Below are 21,309 nucleotides of genomic sequence, written 5' to 3'. Positions count from 1 at the left end.
GACAACTCCTTTTTTTCAAAATATTTTTAATGAAATTGACCCACTATTGTTAGTCTTAACTCTTTCGCGTCATTAGGGTCATATATGACCCGGGGAATAAACAATTTTTTTTAGTATTTACATTAATTGAAATCTATCGTTTTGTGCACGACATCATAATAGAAGGATGTAAGATTCTTGGTTAATTTTCTCAAGACTCCAGATATTCAGGAAAAGAAAATATTTGAGATCAAAAATCACTAATTTCGAACTTTGTGAAATGACTTTTCTTTTTCAAAATTTTTTAATATTCATTTATTTTTTCAGCAGAAAGTTCTTTAGAAACACAAAATAGAATATCCAAGAATTGTATATTGCTTATTTTGATATAATAAATTACTCTCAATTTTCCAGAAAAGCGTGTAGAATTTTCCGGGTCATATATGACCCTATTGTCCCCAAGGGTAACAGTGTTTTCGTCCCAAACCTATAGCGAAATGTAGTTGGGACACTGTTTTTCTTTGTGAAATGCAGGTGGGACATCTTGCTCCTGGACATTTCATCTTATATCTGATGAATTATAACAAATTTTGCAATATTTTAAAGTATTCTGCAAGCGTTTCATATTGTGCAATTGTATTGTGTGTGAATAAATATGTGGATAAGTTTTTTTTGCCAAATACCACTCAAAATATTGTGACAGTGACTGTTCAAGGGATTACCAGGAAGATTCCTTGAACACCAGGAGTACAGTGTTCATCAAGACAATCCAGTTTGTCATGGTTTTGGCCAAATTAGTAACTTCAAGCAAAAAAAAACTCTTAAAAAGCCCGTGATATAGATTTTGAAAATGGTATGTACACTTCCCTTGAGGACAATAGGGTCATATATGACCCAGAGTTTTTCCGAGTTTTCACGCAATGGAAATTTTTTTTCCTCTCTGAACTATTATATTTGATCATAAAGCATTAGGAAAAACTCAATTTTACATGAATTCATCTGCTGAATAAAAGTCGGACGCGAAAGAGTTAATACCTCAAATTTTCTAAAAGGAGCCATTGGTCAAATCGGTCAAGTCATTGTTTCCTAACGACTTCCGGAATTCCCTATTCAGGTGACTAATTTTGCCTATCAAGACCGGTAGGATTACTTTGCTCGATGTGATTCCTTACGCCCAAAAATCAACTCACAAACAATTTTTTACGCATTCCCCGAATAGCAAGCACTTCCGAGACAGCCTAAAAAGAATCTCAGGTACCATAAGCTTTCATGCGCTTATCACTGGTTTTATTTTTTTACGTGAACATTTTTTTCGACAAATTTTTCTGACAAGGATTTCTGATTTCTCAAGAAACCATGCAAAAATTGGGTTTCTCGGATTTCGTGTACCGTTTCTCAAAGACAAGGGTTTCTCAATATGAGTTGCACTTTTTTGAGTTTTTTTATTTCGTAAAAACTTTATGAGTTTTCAATCCTGAGGCCCTGAGGCACTTCCTCTTCTTCTTGGGCAATTAATCAAAGTATGTGAGTTGCTCTATAGGAAAAATTCACGATAAGAATCTTACTTACCACAAAGTGATTTAGGCTTATCACTTGATTCTTGGACCGATCCAAACCCAGGGACGCCCTGTAGAAAAATCAAACAATGTTTTCAGGCTACACGAAACATTTATGGAATTCTATATGAATGGGAAATAAGATGAATTGCGAGAGGAGGACAGTTACTCCTGCTGCTCCACATCCTCCGCCTTTTGGGGAATCATGTAAGCTTCCATGCGTCCCATGGCTTTAGTACAATTTGGAACCAGCCCACAAGTATCAGCATGACTCTTCCGATGTGCCTGCAAATTGGAAATGCACGTGAACCTCTGGCCACATCCTGAACACATGAATCTCTTGAATCCTGTGTGCAGCGACAAATGCGTAAGGAGACTTCCCCGGTGGCTGAATCTCTTCGGACAATAGGTGCACTGATGAGGCTTCTCGCCTGTATGCACTCTCTCATGATCCCTCATCTGACCAGGAGTCCGATAGGGTTTCCCACAGTATTTGCACAAGTACGGCCGGACTTTTGTATGGAGTGTCTTGTGACCCTTGAGAGATCCTGCACTGTGGTAGAATTTCTGACAAATATCACACTGATAGATTGGTGATTTCCCACAGTCTGATCTCTCGTGATCCAACAGAGCAGTCTTCGAGGTGAAACTCTTGGCGCATTTGCCACACAAATACGTGCACTTCGGCCTGGAATTGGATGATGAATGTCGCAGAGCCATATGGGTTTTCAGATTGTGCTCTCCTGAATAGGATTTGTTGCAAATATTGCATGTAATCTTCTCTTTATGCACTTCCTGCCTGTGCTCCTTCAACTTCTCATCATTCTCAAAGAACAACTTGCACACTCTGCACTTGGTCAGAAGTTCGCCATTTGGACCTACAACAATTATTTATTTTAAAGAAATACAAAAAATCGACGAATTTACATCTTAAAAGGGGTTGATACAATTTTCTAAAATACTCGAATACAGATTGTACTGGAATCCATTACTGGTTTATTAAAGAAGGTAATCTTTGACTTCTTGAGTAGGCCCCGCCCATTGAAAAATTTTTGGTCACGCCCCTTTTAAATACTTTGCTCAATTGAGACACTCATAGCAAAAGGGGCCTATCGCCTGAACAATTCCACTCATGAATAATAGACTATGGCATTATTATTACAAAATAATTAAACAAAAAAAGAAAACAATGATTCAATAGAGAAATTTAATTAAAAGTTCCTTACTGCGTAAAAAATTGTAAGAATGGGAAAGAAAGAAGAATGTTGTGTCCCTGGTCCCATTTTTTTACTAGACTTTTTTGTAGATAGGGGAAACTGGGGTAAAACTAGACAGTTGAGTATTATAAAACTTCCCTCTCCCCTGATTCAAACACGTTTTTTCACAAAGTTTAGACAATGAAAAATTTAATTTAATGGATAATATAATCTGCCCTGATCCCCTATTCGTGAGACTCAAGCCAAACGGAACTATTAGTTCTTGAGGATATAACGATATCCTTGGAATAGGTCCTGGTCAATATTACGAAAGCCCAAATTCCGAATGGATTAAAATACAGAATAGTGAAATTCCGAAATCCCTAAAGACAAAATCCTGAAAGGCCAAAGTCGGAAATAAACAATGGGTCAAAATACTGAATGTATCGACTCCCGAACAGCCAAAAACTCGTATAGCCAAAATCCGGAATGATCGAAATTCTAAAATCCAAAGTCCTAAGTTTGACAAAATCACAAATAGTCAAAATTTCGAAGGGCCATAATCTCGAATGCGTTAGATCCGTCAGGGAATCTGTAAGAGCGGAGCCCTTCTTTAGTTAATTGCGTCTTAAGTTAAGCGTCTTGGCCGCCAGAGTTTTCTTCAGGATCCCCCAGCGTTCCTCCCAACGATCTATTCCTAAAGACGATACAACATGAACTGACTTTCAATACTAATCCTCATTACGATACCCTTTCTGAAGGGGTAATTCACAGGCTAACACTAGGAACGGTCTAAGGAGAAATCGGCGCCGCTCCGATTCGAGAGACATCTACGATGTCAATTCAAATACCAACGGGGGGCTTCACCGTTTGGGATAGTGCTAACAAATTGATCAAAATCCCGAATACCAAAATTCAGAAAAACCAGATTCCGGAATAAACCAATCTCCCCAATATCCCAATTTCCATAAAACGAAATACCCGAAAATCGTAATTCCAAAGACCTAAAATGTTATAAGCCGAACACCCATCGTATACCATTCAGAACTTGGTATCTAAAATTACGAAATGATGAAATTTTTGGGGTTCAGTACGTTGGTATTCCAAATTTTGGCTTTTCGGGATTTTGACTTTTCGGGATTTTAGCTGTCTCCGGTTTTAGAGGTACCCTAGGCGTACATTTCGTCCTTCAACACCTTTCACCGGAAAAATCGCCATTTTGAATTATTAAAAGTCAAAGTTCAGTCACTTCTCACTTTAGAGGGCTTATTTTTCAACAGATTTGCTTAAATTTGGATTTTTTGAAAAGGTCTTGAAATTTCCAATCCGACTGTATCGGCCTTAATAGGTCAGGGATCTGTAATTCATTAATGCAATTTTCTTGTGTTTTTACTCAACTTTATATTTGTTTCCGACCTAGGGGACCTAGGGGTCAAGCGGTAAGAATTATTGACTTCCGGTATTCAATAACCCTTCAAGGATATTATCTCGGACGACATTTTTCCAATTTTCACCTCGTTTCTTTCCATCCCATCTAAAACCATGTTTTTTTTTTTTTTTTAGTTTAACCACATTGGAGGGTTCGTTTTCTAGCAGATTTGCTTAAATTTGGATTATTGAAATAATCCAAAATCCAACATGCACACTTCTTAACAAATTTTCTAGCTCAGAATAGTTTTCTGAATTTCGAATCAATTTAATTGGTAATAAACCGCGATATACAGACAAAAATTATGAGAAACGATAATTCGTAGAGAGCTCTATCTCATGAATTCGAGCATTCCGCAAAGCTGAGACACTTTGCCATCTCTTTTACTGCTCGAACTCCACATAGAGAGCGATTCTGAGATTTTAATGCACTTAGAAAGAGAATATAATAAATTTTTCAGATGATGAGTCACTCAATTTCGTTATTTCCTTGGAAAGGTCTTGAAATTTCTAATACAACTATACCGATTTCAATCGGTTCTGAACCGGTAAAGAACCGATTCATAACCGATAACTATCAGAAATTCACTTTTATTTCTCCTGAGAGGTATTCTGGGCACTCTTTTGACTGATTTATAAATCAGTCCAAAACGGTTCTAAACCGGTAATGAACCGGTTATGAACCGATAAGTAATTTTCGCTCGAAAGTCTATTTTATTGGAAATATTTTGAGGGATCTTTTGAGTGATTCATGAATCGGTTCAAATCAGGGTATGAATTCTAAGATGCGTGAGTTTTTCACGTGAGAAACTCACGGTTTTTAGATCGCTTCCTGCTAGCCCCTGCCTAAACGTTTTTTTTTTATATAGAGTTGTTTGAAGCCAACTCATAAATTGCTTCCAAACTTAGCTTACACTTCGAGTTACGAAAAACTTTTTAGATGGAAATATAGAATATTTATCCATCTTTATAAGGCACAGAGTCCTGTGTACAAGGCACACCTCAATTGTGACATTTATTGTGTAACGGTCACGAGTGCAGAAAAATTCCCATACGCATTTGTATGTGAATGTAAGAAATTGGCTTCCACGTTGAAGGCCACTTGCCAGGGGGTAGGCTTCCTGTAAGCGTTTGAAGCTTTCACAAAAAGTGTCACGTGAAACACTTACACCATCTAAGAATTCACATGAAAGTTTTTACGAAAGATTGACAAAATGCTTACTAAAGGTGACCTCAGAGCCGTGAATTTCTCACGTGAAAAACTCACGATCTCAGAATTCATACCCCGTTGAGAACCGGTAAACGGTAAATGCAGGGCTGTAGCGCTGTAGCGCTGGGGGGGGGGGCATTGAGGGGCAATACCCTACATTAAAACTTCCGATGCCCTACCTTAAAAACCAGAAACTAAGATAATGTTCTAAGTGAAATGTTCGTAGTATGAAATAGTAGAGAAGAAATTAATCTCCTATTAAATGGCCTGTAAGCGGCAAGTGATCAATTGAAGTGCTTAATGCAATTGGTTAAAATCGTATGGAAAGTCAAACGATAATTTTGTGAAAAATTTAAATATTTCCTACCTTTAAAAATAAAATAGAATATTTATCCATCAATCTGGCATTGTTATTAATGAGTTGCAATTGCAATTATTTGATGATTAATTAAATGAAATAATGTTTTTCAATTGTTCTGACCAAAATGAGCGTAAAGATTCTTACATTTCTTAAATAAAAATATATTTCCTTTTCTCATGTGCGCATTTTCAAGATAGTTAACTGGTTACATGGATCAAGAAGACTGCAAAAATATAATAATTTCTCAATTTTTTTTCAGCATAAGAAAATTCAAATTTCATTTTTAGAAAATTCCTTCGTTCAAATATTAGTTTAACTCATCAGGTAACAGGAAATATTTTGTTTTTAGTATCCAGATGAACGAATTTCGATAAATTTTGTCCACCGAAAAGTATGTTTTTTTTTTTCGAAAATATCTCCAAAAATCAAGTCCCACAGGATAAATTTTTAAATGAAAATTTCAGGAAATATAGTTTGAATATTGTACTTTTATATGTATAAGAGCTTGAATTGTTAATTATATTTTTTATTATGTCGAAAAGAAATTAGAACAACATCTGTTTTTCTTTTTGTAATTTTTGACCCACGTAATCACTTAAATATATATGATGTATCGACGAATTAGAATAATATATTTTATTTTTGATTTTTTTGTTTGTTTTACCTCATTCACTTACATTCAAGTGAAGTGGGACGGAAATCGACTAACCAAAATAGATCAATCAAAAATTTTGATGAATGCCCTACCTTTAACTACTGATGCCCCACCTTAAATTAAACTCTAGCTACGACCCTGGGTAAATGTTGCGAAAGTACTTTTGCTAAGTAGGGGAGACCGGGGAGGTTTGGGACAGGGGTAGTGTGGGACAAGGCGATTTTTTCGTTAATTTTTGAAATAAATAGTATTAAACCACTACTCAATCGTAAACAATATTAAGATGTATCTTGACTAATAGAATTGATATCCTCAGTTTTATTGTTTTAATTCTATGAACACTTTCTTAAAAATTGATAAAAATTGTATATTTTGACGTCTCAGTTTTCCTCTTTGTATTTTATATCAGCGATATAATCAAAACTTTTTTATCTCATTAGCTAGCTGTGTAATCTAGGAACATATTTTTATAAAGTTTCAGAGATTATACGCTCTTGTTTTTTACTTAAAGGTTTTAAATACCAAAACTACTCGTGGGGCTGTTTGGGACACCTGAAGGGGGATGAATGGGACGTTGATTTTCGAGAAGATTGTAGGTAGAGTGCAATTTTTTATTGTCAAAATGAAGAGTAATGCCCAGTTTCTACTGGAAATCTCCCTCTTGTGCAAACTTTACCAGTTGAGCATTTGTCTACAGGGACAATTAAATTATCAATGTCTTGGGAATCATAATTTATTCTCCAGAGGATATTCAACCTTTGCTCAATCCCGTTAAAAACTATTTTCTCGAAAATTTCTCGAGCAATATCCTCTACAATTCACACAAATTCTCCAGAAAAGGCAAGACGAGAGCTTTTTCAGAGAAATAAGGAAAAACAGGTAACATGCAGTTGTCGTAAAATCAAACAGGAACAGGATTCCGTCAATAAGTTCAAAACTAAAAGTTACTAGAACATCTACTCGCCTGAGGAATTTGATGATCATGATTGCAATACTTAGAATAAAAAAAAAAGCAAAGAAAGGTAGATGGAAAGTAAGAAGAAAATACTTTAAATAATTGATTGACAATAAATGACTCTACTGTACAAATTAAATTGATATTAATTTCTAAGTATGAAAAAAAAGATTAAACATTTTTATTTCTATTATATTATAAAAAATTTTAATCTAGTACTTAAAATTAATTAACGTGTTCCAATAATTCAAATTATGCCAGAAAAAACGCGTCCCAAACATCCCCTTTTGCGTTCCATACTGTCCCACATCGGGGAGGTTTGGGACAAAACGTCAAGTTAAATGTTTTATCTTCTCCAATAAAACTAATTTGTTTTTCAAGTTCTCTCGAGTAATTTTTATAAAGTCAATACCCATAAGTATTCTATAGATCGCATAAAATTGTAATACACTATCGTGATTTTGTGGAATACTGTCTCAAAGCCAAAACATGAAAAAGTGTCCCAAACATCCCCGGTCTCCCCTACCCCTTTTTTGATAAGTTGCACAAAATTAAGCTTTATAAAATTGCTCAAAACAGTGTGACTAAATTCTATTTGAATAAAACCAGTAAAGTGAGCGCCCCTGCTCAAAAGTCACATTTTCTTTTGAAATAGAGGCAAATGGTCTGCGACAAAATTGTAGAACCAAATATTTTAGGTCTTCAGAAACTTCTTAAAAAAAAATAAGCTGCCTGAAAAATACCCCATACTCCCCTAATATTTTCATGATTGAAAAGATCAGACTCACCGTGGCATTTAATGTGTCTCGAGAGTGAAGACTGATTGGCGTAGACTCTCTTGCAGTACTGACACTCCCATTTCCGATCTCTCGGCGTGTAAGTGGTCTTCGAGGGATAGTCCAGTGGCCACTCATCATCATCCGAATCCAGCCCGTGCTCAGACCTCAAATGTATTACCAATTTGCGTTGGTAGCAGTAGACCTTAGGGCACATATTGCAACGGAATTCCGGCAATTTGCTTGCATCTGGTTCCCCGGATGCAGCTTTCTTCTTTCTCTCCTGGTAATCCGAATCGGAATCTGAAGTGAAAAACGGCGGCGGAGACTGAGGTGGTCCACTCAAATCCAAATAGTCATCGTCATCTGAAGAATCCGAGTATACCATCTTCCTTTCAGTGTTGGACCTTCTCAGTTGCCTCTCTGATCCTTCGTTCGGATCCTTTTGCTCACTGCCAGTTTCCGTGGAGACAAATTGAGTGTCTTCCTTCTTAAAAACTCTGGACTTAATCTGAGAAAGGGGCAAATCATCATCGAGATCTAGGGCATCGTCATCATTTGGGAGTAGTATTGTTTCTGGAGATGGTTCTTTCTTCACTGCATGCGAGAGATTTTCCAGGGAATTTGAAGCTGGAGGTATTCCTCCATTGAAGATTTGTTCTTTAATTTCTGTATCTTCCAACTTTTCACTTTTGCTCTCGAGTTTTTCGAGAGTTCCTGGAATATTCCTTGCATTCTTCTTCCGGATATCCATCTCGGGCAAGCCGCAAGTGAATGGATTCGCTCGACGGTGCTTTATGAGGCTGTCATAGTTGGTAAATTGCTGGCCACATTTTTCACATGCATTCTGCCGGGATCCACCGTGTTGCGCGGCATGTGTCATGAGACTCATTTGAAATGCAAAGGATTTCCCACAATCCTTGCATTTGTAGGGCTTCTCACATGCCAGACTGTGAATATGATTGTCCAGATCATTTTTACTTGGGAATTTCACTCCACATTTTTCACAGGTCAGCTTTGCAGCCTTCTTCTTTGCGCTCCCTTCATTTTCCTTCCCCTCAGCAGCATTTTTCTTCTTTATTCCACATTTGCAGTCACTGTGGCTGTTCATGATGTGCCCCACGTAGTCCTCCTGAGTCAGTAACTTCTCCTGACAGATTTGACATCGATACACTCGATGTTGGGTATTTCTGTGTTCCCTCCTGGCAGTCGCAGAAGTAAATTTATCCCCACATGAATAGCAGATGAATCCTCCGGGCGCCTCATGACGCTTCACATGTCGCAATAAACACTGGTTGAACTTAAAATTGAGACCACATTCCTGGAACAATGAGATTTTCCCATGTTCAGCGAAAATTCCCCAAAGACCTACCCCAATTAAATTCATTACCCGGCATGTGAATCTCTCAATAGGTCCTACTTTGCAGGATCTCTCGTGCAAAAGACGCTTCTTGGCACTAAAGAACTCCCTCTCTGGAAGCCATAGACACGCAAATCAGCGTCCAGAAAGTTTCTCTTCAAAAAAATACATCCATAAAACTCACCACAGTAGTGACAATGCTGCCTAAATGTCTCATTTTTGTCATCCAGCTGTGCATCTTCCTGATACTCAACCCAGTCCTCCTCATCGGTGACAATATCCTGACCATCATCATCTTTAGAATCCCGAGCCATTCCTACACAACTTTCTTCTCGTTCTACACACCACTAAAGCAATACTTCGGGTAATTTTTACACAATCACTTCCTTCTACGGCACTAACCGAAGGATTTGGGATTACAAAATGGACTGCAGGAAGGTATTTTGCCACGAAAAAATGCAAAAATAAGCAAAATATTTTTTCTTGTTTACTTTCTGTCACTTTTCGCCCGTTTTCGCCATCATAAGCCTCCTCCTTGCAGCTTATGCTGCATGAAAGCTCTCTCTCTTGAGCTTTTTTTTGTTTATCGGCTGCAACGAGATAATCAAGGGGGAGATATTAGCTTGGAAGTGGTGTACACTGAGATGGAAGTACTGCGGAAGTGGAAGTCTCAAAAATAAAATGATTTTTGCTTTTTTCATTTAAATACAGTAGGAAAAGTGCTGGTAAACATATAGCGCAATTAAAACATTTCCTGGAAAACTAAATTTATGTCATTTTTGATCGCAATTGTCAATTCCTCATAAAAATTCTCGTAAAAATGTTCAAATATCGTTCAACTAATGCCATCTCTTGCAATGGATGAAACTTAATGGAATTCCTTGCAAAAATTTAAATTTCAAATTATGATTTTCAGTTAGAAAATATTCGAGTGTAATCAGTATAATAGTAGTCGATTCTTTGAGATGGTTTAGCTACTGAAAACTATCGGGAATGACTAAAACTAAATTACAGGATATTAATTTAGCCTACTACTTTCAGAAAAAAAATTATGGTTCTTTTGGTTTTGAGTTTTAATTCGACAATATATATATATCGAACATTGAATATTACAATGGCGGATGTCAGATTTCAGCAATTTTCAGGAGACGGCCTCAAAAACTAAATTTCATAATATTTTCTTATTTTCATTTACAAATTTTGAAGATTGTTTGTATATGATTCCACTGGATAGAGCACATATGTGGAACTCGAAATATTGGACTTTTATTATCCAAAAATATAGTTATTTAAAAAATTGAAAAATGATCCGTCACTTTTACACTTATGCGGCAAAATTGCCAAAATTATACGTCACTGTAATACTAAAAATCCAGACAAGGATTTTAAGATACGCCTCTTGTTTAGTAATTTAAATTTTAATAGAATTATTTTTTATTGGATTTCAACAATATTTCTTTTGTTGTTCGACCATAAATTAATTTTCAAAATCATAGACCCATTGAAATTAAAGATAAATAATGAAAAGTTGTGTATTTTATTTATATTTCTTTTAATTTGTCCATGAATCCATTTCATTTCTTCAGATCTCTTTGTACTCTATATACAATTGACATTTTTTATATAAAAAAGTCAAGTTTCGATTATTTACTTTTACAATTTAGTCAAGATTTTGATAAAATGTGTGGTGCTTTTTTGGAATAAGATTTCCCTCACACAAAGAAATAAGATCACGTTTCTTTGTGTCTTTTAGAGGCAGTGGTCCACTGTAAACCTTTTCCATCTTGCAATTTCTTTCTAAAAAACAATCCACTGCATTGCACGAGCGAACTATGTAGGTTGTTGTCACTGTTTATTCCTCGAAATGTCAAAAAATGAATGCCGTTTAGTGATACAGTGGCGTAGGATTCATGGTCAGTGGAATAGTGGCGTATGATTCGTCAGATAACGCCATTATAACACTAAAAACACTCAGAGAAATGATTATACGCCACTTTTATACTATTTTTGTTCTGCAAGCTTGACAAATACTCAAAATTATGAAAAATATTTCTAACAAAGTTGTTGAGATTATTAAATATAATGAATATTTAATAAATTTACTATCAGAATACAGCAATATTTCAAAATTGACAAAAACCAAGATCCACCGTTGTAATATTCAATGTGCGATATATATATATATATATATATATATTTTAATATAAACTTTTATGTATTTTTTGTATACAAAAATAATATTTTTAACATACAACGAACTCTATTTTTTAGAAGCGTGATAAACTGGATTTTCGCATCTTTTAAGGACATATATACTATGATTATACAAAATGTCATTTTCACATTCTTTTAAATAGAATATTTTAAATTCTTTTAATTTTTTCTAGACAATGATGTAAACAGAGAGATTAAAATTTAAAGAAAATGTACATACTCTTGGTAGAATTTTGGATATTTTTTAGAACTTAATTTGTAGTCCAAAACCGTGAGTTTTTCAGTATAAAACTTTTGACCATTAATTGGTAGGTAACCCCCAATTTATTTTTTCATTATACTCTATCTTGTTCGAATTAACGTTAAATATACTTTTAAAAACGTTTTGTTAAAAGCGTTAAAAGTATAACAACATATCGTCGGTTCCGAAGAAGACTATTGTAAGTCCAAAATGTAAAATTTACAGGAAAGAGGTTTGAAGTTTGACAGCTAAAATTAATATTCATTAATTTCACTGCAATTAGTATACTTTCAGCTTTTGAAACTATTTTATCATACTTACGCATTGAATATCTTCTAGTTAACACTACTTTTAAATTAATTATAGCAAAATTGTGGGCAAAAAAACTCAATAATTGGGCACGCTGATTTTAAGTTTTTTTCTTGTAACTTTTGCAGGAATATCTTAATCAACATAAAATTTTGTGGGGATATAGATCTAAGGTTTCTGCATTCAATGATACCATCTTTTTATACTATTGTAAGTAGACTTACAATAGTCTTCGGAACCGACGATATAGCAAAACTTGAATCAACCTAAATTAAATATGTTCAATGTCATGAGTATATATGTTAAAAATTATACACAGACTAGTCTTTTTTATTGTTTAATAATAATTCTGGATATTTATGTTAATTGCTAATTAATTATTGAAAACAGCGTTTTAAAGATAATTCTTGCAATAATTTTTTTCAATATTAAGAATTAGATATCTAAAAAAAAAGTTATTTGGACATTTAAATTAGCAATAACGATTTCCATGAATGCGAATGACATTGTACGTATAGTGCCGGTAGTTGTTCTACTGCGTTTAAATTATGAACACGTACCTAGTAAAAATAAAAAATTAGACGAATATCACTATTAGTTTGTGAATTTTAATAAATTTTTTTGAAACACTAATAGTATATTAAAGAAACGAATATTGTAATGCAATTATTAGATTTATTTCTTTCACCAATTAAGTCTCATTGGAATGTCAGAACTGACAAACTAGTAATAAATATAATTTAAAATTTTGCAAATGGTGAAGAAAAAGCTTTGAATAAAGTATAAGGAGATTTAGAAAATAGACGTCTCAGTTTTGTTTAATTAAAAAATTGTTAAGTAATGATATACACTGTTTGTTTCTATGAGAATTTCTTGATTCATATTTTCTTCTGAATACTAATATTTTTATTTTAAATATATGTTCTACGTGAAAAATAAATAAATTTATTATAACACTGACGCTTGCAGATCAATTCCTCATGTATAACTTTTCTAAATTTATTTAAAATTCAGCCTTCTAAGAGAAATTATTAAAATAGAGCTTTATTTTCAGTTTAATTAAAATGCAATTACGATATCCAAAAAAGCGAAAAATAATAATTTAACCGTTCGTTGAAGAAAATTCAAATTAGATTTTAGTCGTTACTTTTAAATTCAAACGCCGGAAGTGCTTGGAAGTGCCTAGAAGTGCAAGAAGTGCTGGAAATCACCTATGGCACTTCCGGAAGTGTGGAAGTCTTTGACGTTTCCCATACAAATTTAGGAAGTGCTGGGAGTGTACACGATTTTTCGTCTAATATCTCCCCCTTGGAGATAATCGACTTTTATGCATTTCTCATCCAATTTTTTTCATTTTCAAGTGAAATTTTGCACATATCAAGCCTGAAAGAGGCACTAAATGGGTGTAAAGTTTGATGCCTCTATCTCTTATAGTTTCCGAGATAATCGACTTTAAAGATTTTCAGACACTTTTATGCATTTCCCATCCAATTTTCCTCATTAATAACGTTGTAGGCAATAGAAATAAAAGAAATATCATATCGTCTTATCTAAACATCTATTCTCTGCTACATTGAGTTGGAATACAAATTAAGAGAGAAAGTCCGGAAAGATTACGCACTGTTAGTCCTGATCGTCATCCTGAGGCATCAGATGAATATCCATGGGTCCCACTGCCTTTGTACAATTGGGAACCAGTCCGCAAGTGTCCGCATGAGCTTTTCGATGAACCTGCAAATTGGAGATGCAGGCAAATCTCTTGCCACATCCCGAACACATGAATCTCTTGAATCCCGTGTGCATTGTAATATGCGTCAGGAGAGTTTCTCTGTGTCCAAAAGCCTTTGGACAATAAGTGCATTTGTGTGGCTTTTCACCCGTGTGTGTCCTCTCATGCACCCTCAACTGACCAGGATTTCTGTAGGATTTCCCACAAAACTTGCACAAAAATGGCTTAACTTTTGTATGGAGAGTTTTGTGTCCCTTAAGTGATCCAGCACTATGGTAAAATTTCTTGCAGACATCGCACTGATATATGGGCGATTTCCCACAGTCTGATCTCTCATGGTCAAGCAAGGCAGTCTTGGACGTGAAATTCTTCCCACATTTCCCACAGAGATAGGACATTTTCTTCAGGATTTTCGTTTTTGTATGACGCAATTCAATATGCATCTGCAGATTGCGCTCTCCGGCATACGTCTTATGGCAGTAGCTGCATGTGACCTCATCCTTATGGACGTCCTTCTTGTGATCCTTCACCTGGGATTCATCCTCAAACAATTCACTGCAGAGGGTGCATTTGATTTTCAACTTACCATCGGGACCTTGAATAAAAGATGGTAATCTTTTTTTCAAAAAATATTAAAATTTAAAAAATAATATTAAAAAAAACACATTAAAATATTACAAATTTTTGTGAGGACAGAAATCCCAGAAAAAGTCTATAACATACCAAAAAGAGAATATAAATTACGGTTTTCGGTTCAAAACCGGAAAATTCCGATTTACGGAACCGGTTCAAAACTGATTGGAACCCATTTATTTTTGTCGGAAATTCGAAGACCTTTCCAAAAAGCCCAAACATGACCCCATTCGCCTGATAAATACGCTCTCCAGAGCGTTTTTAACCTTTGACCTTGAAAACCCGTTATTATGAATGATTCTACGGGATTTTCACATAAAAAGAGAAAAAGAGCAATAGAGAAAAGCATTAAGCAAAAAGAGAAATAATATTACTAGCTCCCATCTAACGCAGACTGATAGTGCTTTGCAATGTCATCCTGTGAAATTCTACCACTCACAGAGAGAGAATTGTAAAGAACCCCATCAACGACAACTGTGGTGCAACGCAGTTTCGCGGTGCAATTTTTGAGTTTATCGGGTTTCGCAATGAAAAAATTGGGTTTCTCGGGTTTCGCGATGCAATATTTGGTTTTGTCGAGATTCACAAGGCAATTTTTGGGTTTTGCGATACAACTTTTGAGTTTCTCGTGTTTCGCGGTGTAATTTTTGGGGTTTTTCGAGTTTCGCGATGCAAAAATTGGGTTTCTGGAGTTTCGCAATGCAATTGTTGGGTTTCTCTGGTTTCGCGATGCAATTTTTGGGTTTTTTGGGTTTCGCCAAGAGGTAACTCATTTCGGAGAACTCGAGCCAGTGTGTCCAGGAAATCCACGGGAACCCTGGAAACTCATGGGAGACCTGGGGAACCCATGGGGATCTCGGAGAGCCCCTGGGATGGGCTTACAATTCTTTTAATACAATTATACAATTTTTGGATTGCGCGATGCAATTTTTGAGTTTATTCGAATTTCATAAATTTTAGGGTTTCGCGGTGCATATTTTGAGTTTCTCGGGTTTCGCGATGCAATTTTCGGTTTTTTTTGGTTTCGCGAAACAATTTTTGGATTTCACGATGCAATTTTGCGTTTCTCGGGTTTCGCGATGCAATTTTTGGGTTTCTCGGGTTTTGCGATGCATTTTTTGGCTTTCTCGAGTGTCGCGATGCAATTCATGGGCTTCTCGGGTTTTACGAAGCGTTTCTCGGACAATTGGCAAAGGTTTCACGATATGAGTTACCCCATGCAGTTTCCCGAATTCCCTGAAAAAAAAATGTATGAGTTCCACAAGTTCCCTAAAAAATTTTAAGAGTTCCTCGAGTTCCAGAAAAAATTGTACGACTTCCCCGGGTTCCTAGAAAACTTGTATAGGTTCCCCGATTTTCATTAAAAAAAAATAGGTAAGGGTTCCTCGAGTTTCGCTAAAGATTGTATGGGTTTCTCAAGTTCCCGGAAAAATTGTATGAGTTCCCCATGTTCCCTGAAAAATAATTTGGGTGTTCCCTAGATTCTCCGAAATATTTTATCGATTCCTTGATTTTCCTGAATTATTGTGTGGATCTCTCGATTTAAAAAAAAATCCCGAATTTCCCGAAAGTTCTTCCGAAAGTTTCCCAAAATTCCTGAAAAATTGTATCAATTTCCCGAGTTCCGTAAAAAATAGTAGGGGAAACTGGGGCACCACCAAACAGGGGTACCACCAAACACTGCGATTTTTTAAATAGGTATAAGATTTCAGAGAATGAGACTTACATGAAATCATAGATACTATAGGGATGCTTGTCCAGAGAAAAAAATGATCCACATAGTTCAAGTAGTTTTGAAATAAGAATCTTTTTTCGCAAAATTGTGAGTTTTTGATAATTTTAGTCATTTATATATCTACCTGGAAAATAAAACTGAAATAAGTTACATCAAATTTCACTACACCAGTACTTTCCTACGTGTTTTGGGATAATATTTATGTATCTACTAAAGAAATTAATGTTCACATTTTTTTAAAAGAATATAAAATCCATCACAAAACAGAGTTTGGGGCACCAACAAACAGGCAAATTTCTCACAATTGCAGATGTCGCGAGCGTAGCTTGAATGGCAAAATTTTTCCTCTTATCTTTTTTACTCTTCATCTCCCTCTTTGTTCGATTTCAGAAATTTATCTCCATTCATGGGATTTTCATTCAAGACTCAGGAGAAATATAGTTTCAAGAACACAATTTTGCATTAAATGATTCTTAATGATTTCTAAATGATTTTAATCAAGGATTGACGAATGATTTCTCGATTTTATTACAAATATTCAGAAGAGCGCGCAAAATTTGAAGTTTAGGTATAGTGTTTGCCACGATTTTAGTGGCGCTGCTTTCCAGTCAGAAGTCGAATGTTGTCAAAATGATGAAAAATCTATTGAAAAATATGTTCGATGTGCAGTGGTTTAGTTTTTTGTTATTTTGGTCACTCATTCTAAATTTTGCAGTGCTTTTTTGAGAATTACTTACATTTTCAATACCTTCTTTATAATTAAGAGTTGTGGTGAATGCCCAAAATAACTTCAATGGGTGAGAAAAACAGGTGTTTTTTGGTGCCCCAGAACGTGTTTATTGGTACCCCGGGTGGTTGGAAAAAAGCGAAAAATGCATGGTGATACAATTTTCCTTTTTACGGAGAATTGAAGTGCTTCACGTAATCCTTGTATACATTAATATGCAGCCTATACCTAAGACTATAACATAGGGTAAGCAACATTTTTCTAAAACTCACAGTTTTCTTAGAAAATTCAGTCAAAATCGCATCTTTCAAAAGTGTTTGGTGGTACCCCAGTTTCCCCTACGTATTTTTCGGGTTGCCTGAAAAATTGTTTGGGTACTCCTGAGGTTCCCTGGAAAATTTTATGGACCCTCCAGGTTTTCTGAAAACTCGTGTCAGTTTCGTAAAAAATGTATATGTTTCCCGAGTTTCCTGCAAAATTATATGACTGAGTTCCTGGAAAATCGTTTGGGTGCTCCGTGCTTCCGATATTCCCTGGGAAATTTTATGGGTTGTCCGATTTTTCTAAAAAAAAATGTATGATTTCCTCGGGTTTCCAGAAAAATTGTTTGGGTGCTTCCTAGATTTCCTGAAGAATTGTACGGGTTCACCGAATTTCCTGAAAATTTGCATAGGTTTCCCGGTTTCCCTATGTTTCTTGAAAAGTTGTCTGACTTTCTCAAGTTCCCGGAAAAATATGAGTTCCCCAGGTTCACTGAAAAATAATTTCGGTGCTCCCGAGCCTTCTTAGAATTTTTTCATGGTCTCTCCGGATTTCCTGAAGATCCTTATAGGTTCCGTAAAAATTATATAGGTTCACCGAGTTTCCCCAAAATAAAGTTTAGGGGTTCATCGAGTTCACTGTAAGATTGTATGGGTTTCCCGACACCCCTGAAAAATTGTATGAGATTTTCGGCTACTCCGAAAAATTTACCGGGTGCTTTCAAGGTTCTCAGAAAAACTGTATGAGTTCCCCGAGTTTCCTGAAAAGTTGTATGAGTTTTTTGGATTCTTTGAAAATTTTGTTCAGTGCTTCCGAGGTTTCCCGGTAGCTCTCTGGGTTCCCGGGGTTCCCTAAAGACTGGGTTCCGTTAAAAATTGTATACACTGAGAAAAAAGAGGGTGCGATTAACTTTTTTTCCTCATAACTTTAACACTTTTTAGGTGTAAAAATATATCAAAATTTTTAATATTAATTTTACACCTTTTTAAGGGTAAAATTAACATTGAAAAGGGTAACTTTAACCCCCAATATACCTAAAAAGCATAATATTTACACCGATTTCGGATCAATACTGCAGGGTAAAATAAACATTTCCGGAATGTTACTTTAACTTTTTCGGATTTCTCTCACGTGTAGGTTCCACAAGTATCCTAAAAAATTGTATGGGTTTCCCGAGTTCCGTGAAAGACTATGTGCCGTGGATTCGTTAAAAAAAAACTTATGGATTCCACGAGTTCTCTGGGTCACCCGGTTTGCCTGCCCAGATTGGATGGAATTCCGCGAAATGAATTACCCCTTAAGGAAAATACGTTTTTATTTTTTTTTACATTTATAAAGGGTTAAAAAGTCAAATTACGTTGAAAAATAAAATTGATAATTTTCTATTTTTGCAGAGAAATTATTCTTTTAGTTTTAGCAAAAATAAAATAGGGTAAATGTCCTAATTCAAAACCATTTCCAGACGCTTTAACTTTGACAGAAGATTCAACACATTAAGTTCATATTTTTTCTGAAGAGAATTACATAAATTTGCTTCTTTACTCTTCTAGAATGTTACTGTTTACTGAAAATTCTTTAAATATAATTTGAAAACTTCTTAAATACAAGAAAAATACGCGAGTGCAAAATGCTTCAATTGGAAACATATTAATCCAAATGGAGACAAGGGAAAGTTTCTAATTGGAGACAAACTGTGTAAGTGAAACCGTGACGAAAGGTTTCCAAAACCTTGTTGAGTTGCTTTTGAGTGCAGGATTTGTTCTTATTCCTGGTCTTTTCCATAAAAAATTCAATGGTGAAAATGTGCACTTTTAATTCTTCTGAGAAATTAACACATTAAAATTTGTGAATATGAATGGATTCTCGCTTTTTTGGAGCAAAATTAACTAAATAATGAAACTGTGGTATAGAAAATATATAAATATAATAATTTAGTACTGTATTTATCATGAAAACAATGACGTTTCCATTTGGAGTAGCGAAAAAATTCCATTTGCAGCAGGTTTTGAATTAGCTTAATTTACCCTAAAAAGTTTTTTTTAATCAAAATTCCGATGAGAATGATAAAGAAAATTTGACTACGCCACTGCTGCAAAATTGACTTACCATGGCATTTTTCGTGCTTTGCAAGGGCTTCTTTGCTGTTGAATCTTCTTCTGCAAAATTTGCATCCGTGCCTTCGGTATCCGAGGAGGAAGGCATTTTTGAGCTGATCCTTCTTGCTCAATTTCTCATTGTCATCCCTTTCCTGCCTCTCAATCCCGTGTTCTGTCTTGAGATGCACCAAGTACCTCTTTTCGAAGCAATAAATCTTGGGACAGAGTTTACAGCGGTACTCTGGCAATCTGCAAGTTTGAGGATCATTTCGACTGGATGGAAAAACTTCTTGATTGTCTGCACTGGATTCTTGGTCATTTTTGCTCTCGGAATTGGATTCGCCGAAAATGGAGTCATTTAGATCGAAGAAATCAGCATCATTGGAATTATCTGTATTGTATTCCGATTTGATGGGATTTGATGATCTTCTGGACTCTCGAGGACTGTCTTTTTTTGCCGTGTCCACTTGAGATTTGAGCATGGATAGGGGAACATCATCATCAAGATCGGGAAAATCTTCAACACTTTGAATCAAAATCTTTTCAGGAGATGAACGTTTTCTTCTCTTTTTGGGAGAACGTCTTCGGCCAATTCCTCCGTTTAATGTCTGTTCATCTGGCTCTGCACTTGCCGTCCAGGGATCTTCCATTGTCTCTACCACTTGCATTGGATGACTTACTGAAATTCCATTTTTCTCCCCAAGTTGCTCCAGCTTCCCCATGAGACTTCCCATATTGCTTCCACAAGTGTCACACATCAACTGGACATCACCAGACTCCTCCTTCATGCCCTTCTGCAAAATCCAACACTTGCACTCACTATGGACCTTCACAATGTGCCCTACGTAGTCGGATTGCATCCTGAATTTTGCCTCGCAAATCTGGCATCTGAACGCTCGATGTTCGGCATTTTTGTGCAGAATCCGATCAGCTGGAGAGGTGAATTTCCTATCACAAATGCCGCAGATGAAACCACCGGGCTCCTGGTGTCGCCAATCATGCCGCCAAAGGCCCTGCTCAAACCGAAAGTTGATCCTGCAGACCTGCCAAAGAGACTTTCCCTGTGAATTCTTCTGGAAATCCTTAATTATTTTTCTCCCATCAAAAGCTAATCACCTTGCATGTGAATCTCTCAATTGGACCAATTTTGCATGATCTCTCGTGCAGGAAGCGCTTCTCCACAGAGATGAATTTCTCATCTGAGAGAGACCAAAACCAAAGTCAATCTTTAGAAGTACCGCATCGCAGAAAATGTATAAATTATACTCACTGCAATAGTGACAATGCTGTCTAAAGGAGTCATTCTTGTCGTTTAGCTGTGCATCTTCCTGATATTCAACCCAATCTTGACTGAATTGCTCCTCATCACTCACAACATCCTGACCAATTCCCTCTCGAAAATCTCGATCCATTTCTACACAATTCTTCACGTTTTACACCACAAAATCTGCACTTCTGATTTATTAAACACAATGAAAATCTTCTACATTTTATACAGAAGAGAACTGAATAATAAAAACGAGCCCAAAGAAGCTATATTTTCCAAGAAATTGATAAAAAAAATTAAAAACAATTTTTCTTGTTTACCTTCTGTCACTTCCAAAGGCTCCTTGTTGAAGCTTATGCTGCATATGGTCTATCGAGCTTTTGCGCCACCCGTGGCGTTCATTTCGCCGCAACCAAGGGGTAACTCATAATGAAAATCTAATGGCTATTGCTTGGGAAATGTTTCGAAAACATAAAAAGCCTTATAAATAAATTTATAATTTTTTTTGGTAATTTAGAAATCTGAGAAATTAAGAAAAAAATCTTCGCGAAGTCTGGATTTCTTTTTATAAATCCACATCGTTAAAATTAATTACAAAACTCAAAAAGAATTAAACCAAAG

The 21,309-nt window shown here is 35.7% G+C and overlaps 1 protein-coding gene across 1 annotated transcript; it reads right to left on the bottom strand.

Moving 5' to 3' along the window:
• Window positions 1–1,700: 1,700 nt before the first annotated feature.
• On the bottom strand, window positions 1,701–21,039 carry LOC129806704 (zinc finger protein 91-like). Its single transcript, XM_055855475.1, has 8 exons — window positions 20,692–21,039; window positions 20,538–20,620; window positions 19,432–20,464; window positions 13,867–14,564; window positions 9,661–9,823; window positions 9,507–9,589; window positions 8,129–9,437; window positions 1,701–2,413 (listed from the first exon to the last, which is right to left on the bottom strand). The coding sequence occupies exons 1-8, from the start codon at window positions 20,831–20,833 to the stop codon at window positions 1,701–1,703; spliced, it is 4,224 nt and encodes a 1,407-aa protein (XP_055711450.1). The 5' UTR covers window positions 20,834–21,039.
• Between the last annotated feature and the right edge of the window lie 270 nt (window positions 21,040–21,309).

This window comes from Phlebotomus papatasi, chromosome 3, assembly GCF_024763615.1.
Source record: "Phlebotomus papatasi isolate M1 chromosome 3, Ppap_2.1, whole genome shotgun sequence".
Lineage (NCBI taxonomy): Eukaryota > Metazoa > Arthropoda > Insecta > Diptera > Psychodidae > Phlebotomus > Phlebotomus papatasi.
Note: the sequence above shows the minus strand (reverse complement) of the source record. Positions and strands in the feature narration are given on the sequence as shown.

Bases quoted from the DNA above. Each gene is read 5' to 3' on its own strand.
- LOC129806704 (XM_055855475.1), bottom strand. From the start codon at position 20,833: ATGGATCGAGATTTTCGAGAGGGAATTGGTCAGGATGTTGTGAGTGAT. The intron at 14,565-19,431 runs GTAAGTCAATTT...CTTTTATTCAAG, and splicing joins AAAGCACGAAAAATGCCATG to GTCCCGATGGTAAGTTGAAA. The intron at 9,824-13,866 runs TAACAGTGCGTA...GTATTGCTTTAG, and splicing joins CTCAGGATGACGATCAGGAC to TGGTGTGTAGAACGAGAAGA.